The 19,685-nt window shown below is 34.1% G+C and overlaps 4 protein-coding genes and 1 long non-coding RNA gene across 7 annotated transcripts; 3 read left to right on the top strand and 2 right to left on the bottom strand.

Moving 5' to 3' along the window:
• The first annotated feature begins 90 nt into the window (after positions 1 to 90).
• LOC145732973 (uncharacterized) lies at positions 91 to 2,416 on the top strand. The gene is made up of 5 exons (XM_081985546.1): positions 91 to 329; positions 496 to 928; positions 1,346 to 1,662; positions 1,715 to 1,899; positions 1,950 to 2,416. The coding sequence occupies exons 1-5, from the start codon at positions 192 to 194 to the stop codon at positions 2,125 to 2,127; spliced, it is 1,251 nt and encodes a 416-aa protein (XP_081841672.1). The 5' UTR covers positions 91 to 191; the 3' UTR covers positions 2,128 to 2,416.
• LOC145732978 (acyl-CoA-binding protein homolog) lies at positions 2,289 to 4,509 on the bottom strand. Of its 3 annotated transcripts, none has more exons than XM_081985556.1 (4): positions 4,369 to 4,509; positions 3,383 to 3,404; positions 2,678 to 2,792; positions 2,289 to 2,618 (listed from the first exon to the last, which is right to left on the bottom strand). In XM_081985556.1, the coding sequence occupies exons 2-4, from the start codon at positions 3,395 to 3,397 to the stop codon at positions 2,479 to 2,481; spliced, it is 270 nt and encodes an 89-aa protein (XP_081841682.1). In that variant the 5' UTR covers positions 3,398 to 3,404; positions 4,369 to 4,509; the 3' UTR covers positions 2,289 to 2,478. The 3 variants fall into 3 exon arrangements, with proteins under 3 accessions (XP_081841682.1, XP_081841684.1, XP_081841683.1); XM_081985558.1 differs by lacking the exon at positions 4,369 to 4,509 and adding an exon at positions 3,511 to 3,611; XM_081985557.1 differs by lacking the exon at positions 4,369 to 4,509 and adding an exon at positions 3,486 to 3,602.
• Positions 4,510 to 4,774: 265 nt separating this feature from the next.
• On the top strand, positions 4,775 to 7,876 carry LOC145732977 (acyl-CoA-binding protein homolog). Its single transcript, XM_081985555.1, has 4 exons — positions 4,775 to 4,816; positions 7,399 to 7,464; positions 7,515 to 7,629; positions 7,688 to 7,876. Exons 1-4 carry the CDS (start codon positions 4,790 to 4,792, stop codon positions 7,813 to 7,815), a joined length of 336 nt encoding a protein of 111 aa, XP_081841681.1. The 5' UTR covers positions 4,775 to 4,789; the 3' UTR covers positions 7,816 to 7,876.
• Positions 7,877 to 8,358: 482 nt separating this feature from the next.
• Positions 8,359 to 10,532, bottom strand: LOC145732980 (uncharacterized). The gene is made up of 2 exons (XR_014179099.1): positions 8,992 to 10,532; positions 8,359 to 8,929 (listed from the first exon to the last, which is right to left on the bottom strand). It is a non-coding gene; the product is annotated as an uncharacterized LOC145732980 (long non-coding RNA).
• A 3,865-nt stretch (positions 10,533 to 14,397) lies between these two features.
• On the top strand, positions 14,398 to 18,352 carry LOC145732972 (facilitated trehalose transporter Tret1-like). The gene is made up of 3 exons (XM_081985545.1): positions 14,398 to 14,554; positions 16,783 to 17,045; positions 17,104 to 18,352. Exons 1-3 carry the CDS (start codon positions 14,521 to 14,523, stop codon positions 18,154 to 18,156), a joined length of 1,350 nt encoding a protein of 449 aa, XP_081841671.1. The 5' UTR covers positions 14,398 to 14,520; the 3' UTR covers positions 18,157 to 18,352.
• The last annotated feature ends 1,333 nt before the right edge of the window (positions 18,353 to 19,685 follow it).

The following is a 19,685-nucleotide window of genomic DNA, read 5'->3' as shown; positions in this document are numbered from 1 at the left end:
GGTAGAATTAAAACTCAAAAAACGAAAAAGATTGGAGAATTTTAGTGAAACCTGGCAATTTTTTTAAAAAGTTTTTGTGGCAACACTGCGGCTTGTGTTTTGACTTTTGACATTATCAAAACCAAAACAAACTAACAAATTATGAGAATGCCTACATATTGTTTTTATTTATTTTTTAATAGTAAAGAATAATGGATTCGGAATTAAATGTGGAACAGTTTTCGCAAGTGTGTCGAACTTGCTTATCCAAAAACCTCTTAGGCCCTATTGATGCTACCTTCCAGGATAATACAGTAGAAAATCTCCTGAGGGGTTGTATTCCTCATCTGGTATGTAGAAATATACTAATCATTTCAAAATGAGTATGATGATAAATAGTATGTTTTTACCTAATTTATTAAATTTCTGTAAAAAAACACACTATTGGGTCTAGTAGATAAAAATGTAATCTCTTCTCTCAGTTTAAGAAAATTAATGTTATAAAAACTTTTTCAGGATATTGAAGATAAAAGACTACCACAAAAAATGTGTTCCATATGCTTGTATCATTTGCGCAACTTTTACGGTTTTAAACTCAAATGTATGAAGAATGAAGCACTGCTGAAATCATTACTGAGCAACTCTTTAGAAAAAATGGAGAGTACTATTAACATGAATGATCCTAATATCAATGAAATTAAAACCCAAGACATTACACCAGAAAGAAACAAGGAACAAGTTAAACACAGACATGGGTACCATTGCCAGTATTGCAAAAAGTCCTTTTCATTAAAGCATAGGTGGATCAGACATACTAGGGTGCATACAAAAGATAGGCCCTACAAATGTGAAGATTGCCATCTTAGTTTTACTATGACCAGCAGTTTAAACAGGCACAAAATGGTACATTCAGGAGAACAACCTCATGTGTGTCAGATTTGTGGAAAAGGTAAATAAGGTTTGACTGCTGAGTAAAATTTTGTACACTAATTACTAATATGCCCACTTGTAATGCCCCAGTACTTCCTGATAATTATCAATAACTAACCTAACCTACCCCAACAATACCCACTAATTTTCTGAACCACCACAACTCGAGAGTCTAAAAGAAACCTTTTGTCATAACATATGTTTCTGAAATATTTACCATTTTATGTAAAATTCCATATTTTCAGTATCCAAAATAATTTTAATTTACGCATATCAAGAAACATTGTGTTTTCTGGTTTTTTGTGTTTTGTCCTGTTAAACAAGGTTTCTTCTAAGACTATCCTTTTGTTTAATCCTAAAAAAATAGCTTATTTGCACTACTTTTAGTAGAGTTTGAAAATGCATTATTAAACTGAGCATTATTGGGGTTTTTTAGGTTTTATAGCATCTAAATGCTTAAAAGCTCATAGGCAAAAATGTCACACAGTCCATACAGCGCACCTGCAATTCACATGTAAATTCTGTGATCGTGTTTTTAAAAGACAGGGCGCCTGCAACCTTCACATAAAAAAACATCACCCAACAGAGGAGAATAATATAAAACTGGAATATAAGTGCAAGACTTGTGGAAAGGAATTTGCAAAACTGTTGTTTTTAAAGAAACACGAAATTATACATGGAGAAAAAACTTTTTTGTGTAGCGACTGCGGGAAAGGATTTGTAAGAAAAGCGGACTTGCAGTCACATACTAAGGTTTACAGTTTGGTATTACAATAATGAATTACTTATGCTGTGTTGCAACCAGGTTCACACTGGAGAGAGGCCATACGTTTGCCAAATATGCAAAAAATCTTTTGCACATGCCGGATCCTTGTTTACCCATAATTTAGGACATACCGGACACAAACCCTTCAAATGCGCCATATGCCACAAGTCTTTCTCGCAACAGTCACATCTCAAGATACATCAGAGAACTCATAGTGGAGAAAGGTAAATTCATGCTAAAAACCCAAGTTAAATTGTTAAAGAGCTTTTTTCAGACCGTATGCCTGTACGTTATGTGGAAAAACATTCGCTTTGAAAACAAATTTTACAGTTCACACCAGAACTCATACAGGTGAAACACCTTTCAATTGTCCAGTATGTGGAAAGGGTTTTTACTGTTCTAGTAGTATGAAGAAGCATAAAAATACACACACTATTATTCCCATGGAGTAATGTTACAAATTTTCTCTCTTGAAATCATTTAATTATTATACCACAGTCCTAGAAAGGTGGTTTTGCTGGAAAGTCTACCAAATTGTTAGAAGGTTAGAAACTAGAAGTAACTCAATAAATATTGAACTTGATAAAGTTAAAATCTAGGATTTAAAGAAGAATTTTTGTTATTGAAAGTTATATTAATTTTCCAATAGAAAAGAGGTTACTTTATTGTTTTTTATATTTAAATATAACAACTTTTTGGTCCTTTATTCCCACATTTATAATAAAAATTATTAAACAAAAATGTGTATGTTTGCTTATGTATTCTTCTCAATTTGTGAGTTAAATTAGTTAAAAGTAACTAGATTATTGCAGTCCCAGTGAGCTGATAAGGGATTCCACTTTAGCAATGTATTTGTCTTTGGCTTCGTTTTGAGACAGTCCCTTCCTTTCGTTCCAAGCGTCCCATTTTGCTTTGCCTTTTAGATCTAACAGTCCTGGACGAGCTGGAAATGATTTTATTAAAAAGTTGCCCTTATATTCGACAAAAAATCATTTTACTTACATGTATTAACGTCTCCAACTGTACCCTGTTTGTATAGGGCGTAAAGCTCTAAGAGGTCGTTGTCGGATGGTTTTGATTTTAGGTTTTTAACATCTTCGGCAGCTTTGTTGAAACGCTAAAACGTATAGAATTTTCATAAAGCATGAATGACGTCATCATGGTTGCTATTTCAAAGTTAAGTTATTGTTTGTTAATTCAAGTTTATTTATATTTATATATGGACTTTTGTTGTATTCGATTATTCGGGACAGTTGGAGCATATTTATCCTATATAAAGAATAAGGAACAGGATGTATACATACAGGTGTGGTAAATCCAAAAGCGACCATAGGAAAACCGTGTAACGGACAGAGAAACGTAGGTAATTGCATGCGCGGGAGAAAGACATAAAACGAAAAAATTATCAAGTAGGCCATATTTTTAGCGCGCTGTTGCCAAACGCCGTAAGTATTCAATACCCTCGACAAACTTACTTACGGCGTTTGGCAACAGCGCGCTAAAAATATGGCCTACTTGATATTTTTTTCGTTTTCTGTCTTTCTCCCGCACATGCAATTACCTACGTTTCTCTGTCCGTTACACGGTTTTCCTATGGTCGCTTTTAGATTTACCACACCTGTATACCTATAATGGATGAATGAAAAATAGTGGATAAATTGGGTTATTTGTTATTGAATTAAATTTCTTTTCACTTCAGGCACTTACCTCGTCCAAAGACATGTTGAATCTGAAAATAAAAAAAATATATTATCCAATAAGTAAAGTATTTTGCTACGCAGGCAATATTTGTAAGCAATAACACTAATACTAATTGCAATCTTGCATAACGTTACCAAGAGAAGGTGTACTGCAATTAACTTCTTGACAATCCGTAAAATTAACGATTTTTTTGCCAAGCCTGTTTATAAGTCCCTTGTTATATCAGCTAAATATTAGTTGTAGGACTGGGTTATCTCAAGGGAGTGTTACTTAATGTTTTTATCTTTCTATTTTTAGTTTGACTTAGATAATTGTAAATCAATCGTAACAGTGTGATATAACCACTCAATATTGCTGTTTTAGTAAAGTCTTTACTTTTTAAATTGGCTAGAATGTTATAAAGTTTGTTTAACAGTATATTCTATATTAAGAGCGGAAAGTACATATTTGCCGCTTGCACATGAAATTCGGCGAAGCCGAACGCTGCAATCATGTAGAAGCGGCAAAAATAACGGGTGTTCAATAATTGTTATGATCGTAGTTGGCTGTGATTCTAGCATGAACGTAGGGCCGTTGATAAGTTCAGCTGTCAGCTGTCATATAATAATTGTTTGCGAGGTTATCTAAGACGTACGCTTTTTGTGACAATTGCTATCCATAGGCGACCTGACCATAACAATTATTGAAAAAAGTATATTACATCAATTTTGCGTCAAATGATTATAATTGCATGAATTTTTGATTAGAACTATATAATAAAGCGGATATAGGAAATTTCTCATATTTGTAAGCAAAATAGACATGATAATAAAACAGTTAAAAAAGTTTGGATGAAAACAAGCAGCTATATTAAAAAACAATTTGTCAATTATTTTGTATCATCAATCAAATCAAACGTAACACAAATTTCAATGATAAAGTAGGTACATATGTATCATGTAATGTGTAGAACTAAATGTAGAAGTAAAAAAATATTTTAAAGTGTTACTTACATGATTTAATAAGAATAAACGGAAAAAAATAACAGCACCGTTCCAAGCATTCACCGCCTAACGAATAAGAAGCGTTCTGGTTCTGCGTTTCCCTATCGTTGCAAACATGAAACAAAATCGACCCAGTAGTTTTTGAACGCTACGTGGCTTTTTAGCATGAAGGTTAAACAGCCTAGCGTGGTCTGAAAGCAATGTTGCCGGATTTCACTCTAAAAATACGTAAAATTTTCAATTCCTCTGTTAAACAGGTTTTTTTTAAATAAAACAGCATTTGTGTGTTGTCGTTTCCTGTTGTGAAAGTAACGTTTATTGTTCGTACAGGTGTGGTAAATCCAAAAGCGACCATAGGAAAACCGTGTAACGTAGGTAATTGCATGCGCGGGAGAAAGACAGAAAACGAAAAAAATATCAAGTAGGCCATATGTTTAGCGCGCTGTTGCCAAACGCCGTAAGTATTCAATACCCTCGACAAACTTACTTACCGTGTAATTGACAGAGAAACATTGATAATTGCATGCGCGAGACAAAAACAGAGAACCTAAAAAAAATCCAAGTAGGCGGAAATTTTGCTGCGATGTTGTCAAACGTTTCTCCGCCTAGCGTTCTGGCACCACAATTTTTTTCTGGAAAAACTGTACAGGGTGGTTAAATAAACTATTGTTTTGGCTACATACTGGTAAAAAAAATCCAGCTCGTAGGTGTCAAAGCAGATATACACTTTTTCAGCGTTGGCATGGTTTGATGTAACAAAATATTAAATCAGTTCAAATTGTGGTTTGAAAGTTGAACACCCTGTAACTCAGTTATTTATGGGAGTTTAGAGTGGTTCAACCACTTAAAAGAACCGTTTTAAATTCCTCTTTCCAGTGGTGTAAAGTAAAAAATTCTATCTTAAAAATTGAGTACTGGGTGATAAAATTAGTGAACCACCAAACTTTTCTCAGTCACTTCAGTTTAAAATTGTGGTCTGAAACTTGAACACAGTTTAAAAGACAGTCAGGGACAAAATCGCCTGTAAAACCCACTTTTGGTAAGAAAATTATTGTTTTAAGCACATTTTTGAAATCCTCATCAAATTTCCTATCTAATAACCTGAAAAAACACTACAAAATTTAGAACAGTCAGGGAAAAAAGCGGTGTCAAAGTTTGACTGCCAGAAACACAATTTAGAAGAACAGTCAGGGATAAAATCGCCTGTAAAACCTACTTTTGGTAAGAAAATTATTGTTTTAAGCACATTTTTGGAATCCTCATCAAATTTCCTATCTAATAACCTGAAAAAACACTACAAAATTTAGTACAGTCAGGGAGAAAATTGGTATCAAAGTTTGAACTGTCAGAAACATAATTTATAAGAACAGTCAGGGACAAAATCGCCTGTAAAACCCACTTTTGGTAAGAAAATTATTGTTTTAAGTACATTTTTGAAATCCTCATCAAATTTCCTATCCAATAACCTGAAAAAACACTACGAAATTTAGTACAGCCAGAGAGAAAAGTGGTATCAAAGTTTGAACTGTCAGAAACACAATTTATAAGAACAGTCAGGGACAAAATCGCCTCTAAAACCCACTTCAAGTAAGAAAATTACTGTTTTAAGCACATTTTTGAAATCCTCATCAAATTTCCTATCTAATAACCTAAAAAAACACTACAAAATTTAGTACAGTCAGGGAGAAAAGTGGTATCAAAGTTTGAACTGTCAGAAACACAATTTATAAGAACAGTCAGGGACAAAATCGCCTCTAAAACCCACTTCAAGTAAGAAAATTACTGTTTTAAGCACATTTTTGAAATCCTCATCAAATTTCCTATCTAATAACCTGAAAAAACACTACAAAATTTAGTACAGTCAGGGAGAAAAGCGGTGTCAAAGTTTGAACTGTCAGAAACACAATTTATAAGAACAGTCAGGGACAAAATCGCCTGTAAAACCCACTTTTGGTAAGAAAATTATTGTTTTGAGCACATTTTTGAAATCCTCATCAAATTTGGACATTTTTTGAATAAAAAAATGTTTAAACCGTTGTTAAGCGTTGAATAATTGACTAGTTATAGGACGAAATTTAATAAAAAATATTAATCGCACTTGAATTTTATTGATTTATGAATGGTTAGCAATACCTATACAATGCCTATGTACTGTGTACCTAAAAGCTTTATTGTGATTGATTGCTTTTGCTCAACAAATATAAATTATAAAGTTAATAAAATGTACATTATCACTACCAACTAAGTATCTATATTTATATACATACCTATATGGATTGTTGCAATTAAGTAACATTCAAAAGTATCATTTTGTGGATTAATTTGAGATGCATACAATGACGTAGGGTTATTGATTTTGTTAGACTTAAATATACATAAGTCATAATAAATTATTTATTATTTTATTTATCTAATTGACTTAAGTGCACTTACACATTATACCGTGTAACTGACAGAGAAACGTAGATAATTGCATGCGTCGGACAAAGACAGTCAACGAAAAAAATACCAAGTAGGCCATATTTTCAGTACGCTGTTGCCAAAATCCAATACCGTACCAAAATCAATTTTGTCGACTGTATTGGATTTTTGCAACAGCGTACTGAAAATATGGCCTACTTGGTATTTTTTTCGTTTACTGTCTTTGTCCCACGCATGCAATTATTTACGTTTCTCTGTCATTTACACGGTTTTCCTATGGTCGGTTTTGGATTTACCACACCTGTATGTATAGGTATGTAATGTGTATCTTGTAGAATATTGTTTTTCGTCTATGTGATAAAACGTAAAAAATAAGTGCAGTGTAAAGTTTAGAAATTTCTACATAATTTGAAGCTTTCTATAATGCAATAGGTATCCACTAGATTGATATACGACACCGCTATTTAAAAAATAAATATTTAATAAAGTAATTTTTCAAAATATATCTTGACGTGACATAACGTTTCGAACCACTTTGTCACCCTAAACATTATGTTGTCAGAACTTTTAGATATGGAATACTAGGTCACATTAGACAATGCTATAAATGGGTTGTAGGAATCTGCACCAGTCGTTTTGTACGATTTCAATTCGCTCGAAGTAGATAAAATGGGTTTGGACGAGGTATTGCGTTTGTCATCAGTATGTTTGCAAGTAAAAAGTATTTGTTTTAGGATTTTCAAGTTGCGGCCAATAAAGCAAGAGCATTTACGAAAAAGCCTCCAGATTCCGATGTGCTGGAAGTGTATGCGCTGTATAAGCAAGCTACAGTTGGAGACACGAACACCGGTAAGCCAATCAATCAGGTCCGTAAATTTCGTAATAGGAATCTTATTTACGGATATAGCTAAACCGAGTGGGCTAGAAGCGTCAGCTAAATGGAATGCCTGGAATGGAAAGAAAGGGTTATCATCCGATCAAGCTAAACAGCAATATATCGCCAAGGTGGAAGCTTTAGCCCCTAAATTTGCTTAAAAGTTCTATAATTTGTTAGCTTTTTTAGTATTTATTAAAATTAGTTTAGTATTTTCTTGAATACTTAGTATTATTTCGGAATTTTTGTCCACCAGTTTGTTAATCATGAGTGTGAACCTTTTTGTTTTTCATATCGACAGATTTATTGTGACAACCACATTTCCTTCGCCAAGACGTCAATAAACTCGAAATGTCAATGTGACGCAATAAACCTTTTCATCATGCGTCAAAAAAGACAATATTGACATTATTTATTTACTAGTACAACAATAAGAATTCATTATTCTACTAGTAGCATAATGTAGTCTTTCTAGGCAGTACACGTCAATAATAAGCATATTTTAGACCGCTTTCTACGTCCGTGTAACGTATACTATTTTTTTTTCAAGGGGCATGTATACAGGGTGTATGGATTTGCGATGTTTTGACCGGAAAACCCAATTTGTTGGCTAGTTAGGATAATACTAGCATACATAATTTGGTCAATCATTTTAACACAATCTTATAAATTCAACTTTTTCATTAGGCATAATAAACCACTGATTTTTCATGTTTGTTTGCTTTATTCCTTGCATTACAAACTTTTTATATTCACAACACAATTAACATAAATTAAAATATCAATTAATAGAAAAATGTAACTAATAATCTACACATTTTCTTTGTCGGTCAGTTTAAATGAGCAATTTTCAAATTTACAATTCTGCCATAAAAGAAATTCCTGCCCCTTTACTTCATGGTCTATTTTTTAAAGTAGGTTGTTGTTGTGGGTTTGTTGAAATTACTGGTTCTCTGATATCATCTGTGGTATTGTTCTCCATTGGTATTAAATTACAATCATTTACATCCAGAATTTTCATTGCTGTGTCATTTTTATTTCTTGCCTTCTGCTACAGTTGTATACTTCCAACCACCGTGTCTTTTCAATGAGCAAATGTCTCCACCATTATCTACAAGAAGAGTTATCAATAACATCTGGACGAAGAAACAAGTATTTTTTACAAATATTTATGTAAAATTCTCCAACAATTGTAAATGTTCTGGGCTTGTAATTTTTCCATGTATTCAATATCTTGAATTCTCAAGTTTACCAGTTCATTACATCGGCATGCCCCTAAAAATGTTGAATATAGGTATTAAAAAAAATCATAAATTAATTTATGTTTCGGATCTTACCTTCATGGCTAAATACTTTTTGTCAGGTGCTTCTGTTAAAAAAGTGTCTACTTGGTTCTTGGTGAAAGTTTTAGACTTTTTAGCTGCATAGTTTTCACTTTTTCGCTTTAAAAATGCTTGCACCTTTTTATACGATAGAATATTTATACTGTCTCAGCTTTAAGCAGGGACTATTGCGCCCACATTGTCTAACTCTTCAATGATTTACTTAAATGGGCAAAATAGGCCAATACAACATTTTCGGTAAAATTGACCGCTTGGTGTTCTCTGGCCCAAGTGGTGAATTTATTGACCTGCCAGGAATCCAATTATTTAGCGTATTTGACGCTATTGCTGCTAAAGCAGGTGCTGAACAAGTTATTTTATCACTTTATCACTCATTTTGGCGATTTGGGTCGCTTTACGGCTTCACTGAAACTTTAGCTGGATTTATAAACTCTGTTATTCCCGTTGCTCGTAATTCGTTGTTCGTGATTGGCGCTGTTCCGAAAATAACACATAGGGATTCGCACGCATACATTTATAAACCTCGGTTATCGCGTTGCTCGTACTTTCCATTGTTGCTGGCCGTTATTCTCTGTTGTTCCCATTTAACCAAATTTTATTTCTGTTGCTGGTGATTCGCGATTCAACCAATGAGAGTGCTTAAAGAGATCAGATGATATTGACATTTCCAACGTCAACACAAAATTATTAAAAGGCACGTTCCAGTCATTCGACCGTTTTCTTGGCTTGGCTTTGTTTGGTAATCTGTGCGTTTTTCGTTTCTGTTCCGGTCCAACTTTTGTCAATAACTTCTGGAATACTGAATGCGTCATTCTCGTGTATTTAAAAAATTGAGGTTCATCTAGTTTTTTCATTTTTTGGTAGTAATAAAAACTTCCTCCAACCATCCGCTGCCGATTGATGGGCCGAACTTTGTATCTGCGAACTTGTTTTTTTCTTTGTGTAGCTGATGCCAAATAGGCACATATAACTAAGCCAAAAGCACCAAGGAGAATCCGTTTATCCATATCCATTTTATACCACCAACTTGTCCAGTAAACTGAATTAAAATTGAAGCCAGAACAGACAAAAATATATGAAACAAATAAAATACAAAATTATCTTTGGTTACATTTGAATATTTGGATTGTGCTGTGTCAATTTTGCTGAGATATGGGGTATGTCAAATGTCAAATATATCTGACCAATCAGAAACGAACAACTCCAACAACCAGTAACACAATATAAATTGATTAATCTGTTAACACACGAACAACCGGTCCGAGCAACGAACTACGAGTAACGTGGAAACGACGCGAATTACGAGCAACGGGAATAACAGAGTTTATAAATCCAGCTTTTATTTGACAATACAACAACGCAATTAGTAGGGTTAGTACAAGGTGTTTGAATTTTGAATTAGTGTGCCATGGACATCACAATTTTTGACAGATGACACAGTGAAAGCGTAATCAGGTTAACCGATTAATTCGGATTGGTAAATACACATATATAACGGTTACTGAAAAAATATCATTCTCATAGAACAACGGAGATTTGAAGCCAGAAAACCAGAGCAAATGGCCGATAACATTTTTGAAAGTATATTATCAAGAACCGCGTTGCGTGTAAATTCGGAGCGCGTAACCGTAATCGACAGATGACGCTAGACAGCCATGATACGCCCTCTGTTAGACAACTTTGGAAATAGCTTCGTGTTGTTAATCGTATCAGTTTTTGTCTTTTTGTGTCAGTCCGTTTATGTTGATTTTGAATTTGATCACAAATTTAGCCCTGACACCTTCAGGAAAACTGTATTTCAGAATAAGAACATGAAAGGATTGTATACGCGTATTTTTAAAGTCAACATTAAGTTGTGATGAATGACGTCAGAGAATGGTTTTGTTGAAGTAGTGTTGAGATTGTGTTGGAACTGTTAAGCTGGTTGGCAACATTTTTCTTGTTGACTTAAAAAACGGGATTTACATTTAAAGAACCTTTGCTGAGTATTTTATGCCTTTTCTAATTTCCTTAATCAACAAACACAACAAACAATAACAAATGCCGGAAAGGCTAATACATAACGTCAAAAAAGCTTACATTGTCATTGGTGAAAATTGACTTTCAACATGAAATCAACAAATCCATCAGCTCTGAGGCTTGTTGGAAAGTTGAGGCTATGTTGTTTTCATCACAGATTTATGTTGACATAAAAGACAGTGACAGTTGCATCCACCATTAATTCATCAGCACTTTAAGAACACTTTTTATAAAATTGTGGTGCTTGTGTTGGCAACAATACCTAAACTGTTGACTTTAAAAATACGCGTGATTGCAGAGCCAAGCCTGACGAGCCAATCAAAGCAAAGTAAGTGTTGCATTAATTTCATCTGCTTTTTTCTAAATGCAACGCTTTTAGTCTGGATCAAGTTCTGAACATTATTTTTTTACCTCCTAGGATATGAAATAGCCTTTCTATGCTGGCAGTACAGGTACACAATAGGCTTATTTTAGACCGCTTGAAAAAAAATAAAATTATAGTGCAAAACCAATCTTAGAAATCCCATTTGAAATCTAAATGTAATCGTGTTTTCTGTGTTTTGTTTACTTGACAACAATTGAAAATATCAGACAAATTCTTATTGGGTCCCACCATTTTTTCTATCCATTTACTTAATTTTAAAGTTCTCAGCATGTTTTATACTTGCAGAAATTGAACAAGCATTCTTCAACTTTAAAAACCAATTTCCAATTAAAAAAAACCTAATAACATGCATGACAACAATGGAAAGATCATCAGTCACGAAATTTGGCAAAATATTTACATTTTAAATACTCAAAATTTGTCTGTACTGTATTCTTTAGTGGTTAAACGTTCACCTTTACGTCTAGACCACTAAGCCAATGCAATTAGTCGTCAAACATTAACTTGCAGGACAGCAAGAATAGTATAATGATCAAAAATGGGAGTTGTTTGTCAATTATACCATGAAAATAATACTTTTTGTAATTAAGTAATGTGTACTTTAGCAAAAAATGTGAAATGAATCAACTTTAATGAGCAAAACTTGCTGCATAAAAAACTATTTTAAGAAATTTACACTTTTACGCCTACCAAATTCCAAATTATCTACATTGTAATGTAGTGAAGTGTGAAGTACAAATAGGGTAACATATAGCAAATATTCGATCATATGGAACAGCAGATTTTTATTAAATCCAATTGTTATAAACTATTTTACGAACTCGTGAGAAATTATTCGTTATTATTACTAACTACAATACAGTGTTAGGGAAATGAGTTTGAAATTTGAGTTCTCTGTGTATTCGATTTTGTGTGGTAAGTCAAGTTTATTAGGAATAGTTTACTCACTGTAAGGTATTGCAATATCTTTTTTTTTTACTGATTAATCTAATTATGTAATTCATGAAACATGCAAAATCTTTGGAAAACGCGCAAATAGGCCTTTTGTCATCTTAGACATAGTGACATCATTTGACAAGAAGGGACAGTTGAAAAGAGAAAAGGAATTAGAGAGAGATGGACCCTTTTCTACCAAAGTTGAATCGACTGATATCGGCTTAAGAAGGTTTCAGAGGCCTCTGGCAATACAAAATGGCTGCTAGAGGCGTCTGGCACGTTAAAAACAATTCATAATAAGCTTAAGAAGGTTTCAGAGGCCTCTGGCAATACAAAATGGCTGCCAGAGGCCTCTGGCACGTTAAAAACAATTCATAGTAAGCTTAAGAAGGTTTCAGAGGCCTCTGGCAATACAAAATGGCTGCCAGAGGCCTCTGGCACGTTAAAAACAATTCATAGTAAGCTTAAGAAGGTTTCAGAGGCCTCTGGCAATTCAAAATGGCTGCCAGAGGCCTCTGGCACGTTAAAAACAATTCATAGTAAGCTTAAGAAGGTTTCAGAGGCCTCTGGCAATTCAAAATGGCTGTCAGAGGCTTCTGGCACGTTAAAAACAACTCATAGTAAGGTTAAGAAGGTTTCAGAGGCCTCTGGCAATACAAAATGGCTGTTAGAGGCCTCTGGCACGTTAAAACCAATTCATAGTAAGCTTAAGAAGGTTTCAGAGGCCTCTGGCAATAAAAATGGCTGCTAGAGGCTTCTGGCACGTTAAAAACAATTCATAGTAAGCTTAAGAAGGTTTCAGAGGCCTCTGGCAATAAAAATGGCTGCTAGAGGCTTCTGGCACGTTAAAAACAATTCATAGTAAGCTTAAGAAGGTTTCAGAGGCCTCTGGCAATAAAAAATGGCTGTCAGAGGCCTCTGGCACGTTAAAAACAATTCATAGTAAGCTTAAGAAGGTTTCAGAGGCCTCTGGCAATAAAAAATGGCTGTCAGAGGCCTCTGGCACGTTAAAAACAATTCATAGTAAGCTTAAGAAGGTTTCAGAGGCCTCTGGCAATACAAAATGGCTGTCAGAGGCCTCTGGCACGTTAAAAACAATTCATAGTAAGCTTAAGAAGGTTTCAGAGGCCTCTGGCAATACAAAATGGCTGCTAGAGGCTTCTGGAACGTTAAAAACAATTCATAGTAAGCTTAAGAAGGTTTCAGAGGCCTCTGACAGTACAAAATGGCTGCTAGAGGCTTCTGGCACGTTAAAAACAACTCATAGTAAGGTTAAGAAGGTTTCAGAGGCCTCTGGCAATACAAAATGGCTGTTAGAGGCCTCTGGCACGTTAAAACCAATTCATAGTAACCTTAAGAAGGTTTCAGAGGCCTCTGGCAATTCAAAATAACTGCCAGAGGCCTCTGGCACGTTAAAAACAATTTAATAAAGTTAATATTAGTTATATTAACATTTTTTAAATTTAATTTAATTATTACATTCATTATAGTGAATGTTGCGTGAAAGTTGATGCTAAAAATGATGTTTTGTTCCACTCTCAATGAAATTTCCAAGTAACTTGCACTTATTTAGTTTTAGCTGGACTATACCCATTATATTGTGAATTAACTCTCTTAAAGATAAGTCAAATAATCAATTTCAGTACAATTATAATAGTAATTTATCTCAAGGTTCCGTTGATGTTACTACTTGAAATTTAGAGTTTTTTTGCGGTTTTATCCCCCAAAAAAGTATTCCTTATTCCACTTAACAGTTTTTACTTTATTTCAATAATTATTGTTTGAAGTTGAAAGTACTCTACACACCTACTGCATAACTTAAACATTTCCATTAGCGATTAAGCATTTTATCTATGGGTTTTCCTTTATATGTCCATGCAATAACGTATTTGTCAATGAAACACTTACATATAAAGGTAACATTAACGGATGCCAATAATCATAATATAATAGTTTGCAAAACCTCTTCAAGAGTTTGTTATTTTTTTTCCCGAACAGATTTGTGTCATGCAGAACCAATAAATATCGCTGATTGAACTGAAGAACAATGTGGATAATTTTTGATAAGATTGCATAGAGTGGTTGACGATTAAAGTATTGTGATCGTTTTGTTTCAGTGTCACTTATACTCAAGGGTTGGTTATTTTGTTCGATTCTGTGTTCGGTCATTACTAGTGCACACCATGTTTGAATATTCTGTGTATAGTATTTTGACGGGTAAATATTACTATTTTTTTTTAGTTCTATATAAGACTGGAATGAAGAGTTTTGTATTTTGTAGGCAAATTTGCAAAAAGGAGCAGCACTTATTTATTGCGTTTATCATCACTTTATTAAAATATGAATTGAAATGTTTAATCTGTACTTAAATCACACGACCTACTTGACCATACAAAGCAAATAACATAAAATAATTGACAACGTTGAAGTATGTTGTATTGATATTAAATAACATAATGTATGAATGAATATTTAAGTTTTTTAAAAATTTTTTTTATAAATAAGTTACTATAAATGGACAAACAAAAGACGTTACAAACTTACTCATTATTATTATTTTTATTAAAATTAATTTATGGCAAAATAAATCTTATCAATTATGACTATTGTCATCAGCCACAAAAAAGAAGCCGTTTACGCTTCAAGGGCTGCCTAATGTATTTCGGCCGCTTCAGTTGTAGCTAAACTCTAAGAGATGGCGCTAATACAGCTCGTCATTGCAGACATAGTTGCCAACTTTTGCAGTATTTCCTACAATCCGCTTTCTTTTGCTATCCCATCTGAACTGCGTAAGCTTGATTTTTTCAAATAAATTTTAGTTAAATCACTCGTATTTTGAAAACTACACAAGATAAGAATTTCTGGTTTGAAGTATCGATAATAAAGATTCTATTAATTTTAAAAGTCACGCGACTCTTTTTAACGTCAAAACAGAATCCTAAAGGTCACGTGACCGTTTTTTTAGTTTTAAACTGATGCACGTATCTATTTGTAAGATTAAAATGTCATTTTTAACGTGACGTGACAGTTTTTGTGTTTAGACTATTTTTTTGTCAAATCGCGTGACTTTTTAACGTCAAAACAGATCCTGAAGGTCACGTGACTCTTTTAAGATTAAAAATGAAATTTATAATATCACATGACAGTTTTAAATGTCATTTGAAGGATCACGTAATCGTTTTTCAGTTTAAACTGATATTTTTAAAGACACGTGACCCTCTTTACAGTGCAAATTGCCACGTGACAATTTTCAATTATTTTAACGTCAAAACGAAATCCTACAGGTCACATTACTGTATTATTTAAAGAGTCTAATGACTCGATTTTCTATAATCAAACAATTTTTTAAAAGTCACGTGATTCTTTTTTAATATCAAACCGATATCCTGACGGTCACGTGACCGTTTTTCAGTTTGAACTGAGATTTTTTAAATTACGTGACACTTAGCGAGTTGATTTTTTTACCATCATGTAGGCCGAGAAATTCTCTTTAAATCACTTTCTATAGTTCGAGTAGCAAAGTTGTCAAATAAGCGAGTCATTTCGACTTCAAATGTCAAGAGTAAAAAATTCAGTCAAACATGTGTTACGTCAACTTTGACAGCTTGTAACTCGGTTATTTTAACAGTTAGCGAGTTGATTTTTTTACCATTCTGTAGGCCGGGAAATTCTCTTTAAATCACTTTCTATAACTCAAGTACAAAAGTTGTCAAATAAGCGAGTTATTTTGACTTCAAATATCAAGAGTAGAAAATTCAGTCAAACATGTGTTACGTCAACTTTGACAGCTTGTAACTCGGTTATTTTGACAGTTAGCGAGTTGGTTCTTTCACCATCGCGTAGGCCGGGAAATTCTCTTTAAATCACTTTCTATAGTTGGAGTAGCAAAGTTGTCAAATAAGCGATCAAATGTCAAGAGTAAAAATTCTATCAAACATGTACAACCTAAAGTTTGACAGCCTAGTAGTAAAAAAGCTTTTAGACTATTCAGTACAAATTTGGACTTTTACAAGTCTTGGATGTTGAGTTTTAAGCTATAAAACGATTTTTTAAATTGAAATTTGGAGGACTGTATCTTCCTTGGGAAACCTTTTTCAGAAAAATGACACAATGCAAGTCAACTTATTTTTTGATTATAGCTATCAAATGGTGAATTATTGACACTTAAAACTGGACCACCCTGTATAATAATTTCTTCTATGTGAACAGTTTATGGAAAAAACTAAGTTACAAATTAACGAAATAACAGTTTTTCGATAATTTCGAATTCCAAGCACAATCTGACCATGAAAATTATTAAATTCTACTGACACCTTGTGCAGTCAACCTTTAAAGGCCATTGATTCAAATGAATTTATAAATAAATAATCATTTAGATTTATGAATAATAATAAGGTTGTTTACAGTTTTAGTAGACCTAGCATGTACGAAATTTAAATTTCCAGGTTGCATTATTGGTTTTATTGCTGGAACTAGTCTAACATGGACCTCTCCGGAAATTTCGTTACTCAATTCCACCCATACTTTGGAAAATAGAGAGCTTACAGATGACGAATCATCATGGATTGGGGCTGTTCTATCACTTAGTGCTGCCGTAGGGCCATTCGTTTTTGGATACTTGGCTGATCGAATTGGCAGAAAGTATACTTTACTTGCCATTGCAGTTCCATACGTCATTAGTTCAGTGATTACAGCATTTTCTAATAAGGTTCTAATATCACAGACTATTCAAATTTATAACGATTTTCTTGTATTTCAAATTTCAGGTCATAGAAATTATAATAGCTCGATTATTGACCGGACTGAGTATTGGTGGAACTTTCACAGTGTTGCCAATGTACGTAGGTGAAATGTCATTGGACGATCATCGTGGAATTTTAGGTCCTGGAATGAACGTGTTCATTTGTTTGGGACTTTTGTTCACTTACATCGTAGGCCACTACTGCAGTATAATGGTGTTCAATTTGCTGTTGGCAGCACTGCCCGCATGCTTTTTCGTGCTATTCTTCCTTATCGGTATTGAGACGCCTCATTACTACGTCCAAAAGAACCAACACGACTTGGCTAAAGAGGCATTGTTAAAAATTCGCGACGCATCAGACGAGGAAACGGAACGGGAACTAAAGCTGATTAGAAGTGAAATTGAAAAGGAAGAACAAGGCAGTATTTTGGATATTTTTAAATCGAAAGGAACTACCAAAGCGTTTATAATAGGAGCGGGATTGGTGTTCTTCCAGCAAATGTCGGGAATCAACGCGGTTCTCTTTTTTGCCCAAGATATCTTTGCTGATGCCGGAACATCTTTAGAACCCGCTTACTGTTCTATGATCATTGGTTCTGTTCAGTTTGGTACCAGTTTCATTTCACCTATTACGACAAGTTTGTTTGGTCGCAAAACTATTTTAATATTCTCTGGTATTGGCATGGCTTTGAGCGAAAGTATTTTAGGCGTTTATGGAGTAATGAGACACGCAGACGAAAAGTCCGTTAGCTCTTTAGGCTTTCTGCCAATTTTATCGCTGGTACTGTATATTATAACTTACAATGTCGGTTTTGGCCCACTGCCTTGGGCTATTATTGGAGAAGTATTTCCCAATAGTATCAAATCATCAGCAGGTGCTTTAGCCACAGCTATTTGCTGGGCTACCAGTTTTGTTATCACAAAATGGTTTGCTCAACTGGTCAGTGTGGTAAATCAAGGACCGTGTTTCTTAGGATTTGCTGGTTTTTCACTTCTGGCAGCGCTATTTACGCAATTCGTAGTACTGGAAACCAAAGACAAGACACTAGCTCAAATACAAGAGGACTTAAACAAATAAGTGTGTATTACACGTTTCTGGTTAACATTACATTTCAACAATTTTGCAATTAAATTTTAAGTGCGGGGATTCATGTTATCATTATGCTAAGTACTTAGTTTACTAGATCTTTTCAATTTTGTATATTATATAAGTATTTATTGAAATCTTTTAGTATATCACAGAGGTATCATTAAAATTAATGTTTGTTTTAAAAGATGATTCTTTTCTTTCCAACACATATTTTACTCAACCCAACCCAAAAAAATTATGACAAAAGCACTCTTTGGCTTTATTTCTCTTAATAATAATAATAGTGGTTTTATAAAAGTTATCTGAGCGTTCTCACAGGATGCAACTAAGGGTACTTATATTGAATGTCAAACAAAAACGTTTTTTGATATGCTAAATATGGCCACACTGCCATCTTATGAATACTGTGACAGCTGTCAGTGCAACTTTCATGTTTTGCGTTTGAAGTTCACCATGTATGGGATAAATCACCGCACTGTTTGTGATTGGACAAGAAAAAGCATGAGATTTACGCAAATATTTTACGTGTAGACTAAGTACGTCTATTTTACGATGAAAAGTGGTGTCAGATCAGTCACGTGACCTGTTATCACCCCAGTATTGATGCATATAGTAGGCGCTGACAATTTCGCGGACTGTCACTTTAAATGTAACCTTCAGGCTGACATTTTCCAATTAATCAAATCGGCCGTAGGAAAACCGTGTAAGGGACACATATAGATGATTGCATGCGCGTGACAAAGACAGAACACCTCCAAAAAATTTTAAGTAGGCCATGATTTTGCAACAGTGTTGTCTGATTTTACCGACGGGATTTTAATAGCCGTTTGCTTTCGGTTCGTGATTTTGGATCCAAACGCGTTACGATTAAAAAGTCACGTGACCTCGATGTGGTTTTATAAAAATGGTGTCATGTGATTTTTACTGACGAGAGAAAGCGCCTAATTATTTGGCTAACTTTGTTATTAGAACATTCCTAAATATTTCCATTTACTTTCATAACATATTTAGTTCGGTTTCTGTGTATTTTGTTTCAAAACTTCTAACTACCCTCTACTAAACGTTAAAAAAAACAATAACAAACAACAGTAACAATGATAAACTTAATAAGCAAGTATAATACCTCAATATTGTAAAATTTTGGCAAAACAACAAAGAATGACCTTTTTCAAAAAAGTGCCAAATCTAACATGTGAAATTGACCAATCGTGTGCCGTAAACCACGTGATGGGCCAGGAATATGGCGGCGGCCGCTAAAAACAGTACGTTCCAGACAAACTGGCGCACTCGAGCACAAATTTGCTCGCGAATTTCAGTAGCTGCAACACAATGACGTCGACCGCAATTCGCTTTGATTTTTACTATAAATCTTACTTCGTCGTTGTCGCGTTTCGCGAGCAGTAGATCCGCCATTTTGAAACAAAAGTCAATTAACCTCAAAATGTCTCGCTCCATGCGCAGAACGGCCGTTTTGCAGTAGTCGCCGTTGAATAGTAAAGCAATTTTAGACGCCTACA

Source organism: Ips typographus, linkage group LG8, assembly GCF_016097725.1.
Source record: "Ips typographus isolate SLU linkage group LG8, UJ_Ityp_2.0, whole genome shotgun sequence".
In the NCBI taxonomy this organism is placed as follows: Eukaryota; Metazoa; Arthropoda; class Insecta; order Coleoptera; family Curculionidae; genus Ips; species Ips typographus.
The sequence above is the reverse complement of the archived record's forward strand: the minus strand, read 5'-3'. Positions and strand labels throughout refer to the sequence as shown.

Bases quoted from the DNA above. Each gene is read 5' to 3' on its own strand.
- LOC145732973 (XM_081985546.1), top strand. From the start codon at position 192: ATGGATTCGGAATTAAATGTGGAACAGTTTTCGCAAGTGTGTCGAACT. The intron at 929-1,345 runs GTAAATAAGGTT...GGGGTTTTTTAG, and splicing joins GTGTCAGATTTGTGGAAAAG to GTTTTATAGCATCTAAATGC. The intron at 1,663-1,714 runs GTTTACAGTTTG...TGTTGCAACCAG, and splicing joins ACTTGCAGTCACATACTAAG to GTTCACACTGGAGAGAGGCC.
- LOC145732978 (XM_081985556.1), bottom strand. The intron at 2,619-2,677 runs GTAAGTAAAATG...AATCATTTCCAG, and splicing joins AGTTGGAGACGTTAATACAT to CTCGTCCAGGACTGTTAGAT.
- LOC145732977 (XM_081985555.1), top strand. From the start codon at position 4,790: ATGTTTAGCGCGCTGTTGCCAAACGCC. The intron at 7,465-7,514 runs GTATTGCGTTTG...TATTTGTTTTAG, and splicing joins ATAAAATGGGTTTGGACGAG to GATTTTCAAGTTGCGGCCAA. The intron at 7,630-7,687 runs GTAAGCCAATCA...TTACGGATATAG, and splicing joins AGTTGGAGACACGAACACCG to CTAAACCGAGTGGGCTAGAA.
- LOC145732972 (XM_081985545.1), top strand. From the start codon at position 14,521: ATGTTTGAATATTCTGTGTATAGTATTTTGACGG. The intron at 14,555-16,782 runs GTAAATATTACT...TTAAATTTCCAG, and splicing joins TGTGTATAGTATTTTGACGG to GTTGCATTATTGGTTTTATT. The intron at 17,046-17,103 runs GTTCTAATATCA...TTCAAATTTCAG, and splicing joins TTACAGCATTTTCTAATAAG to GTCATAGAAATTATAATAGC.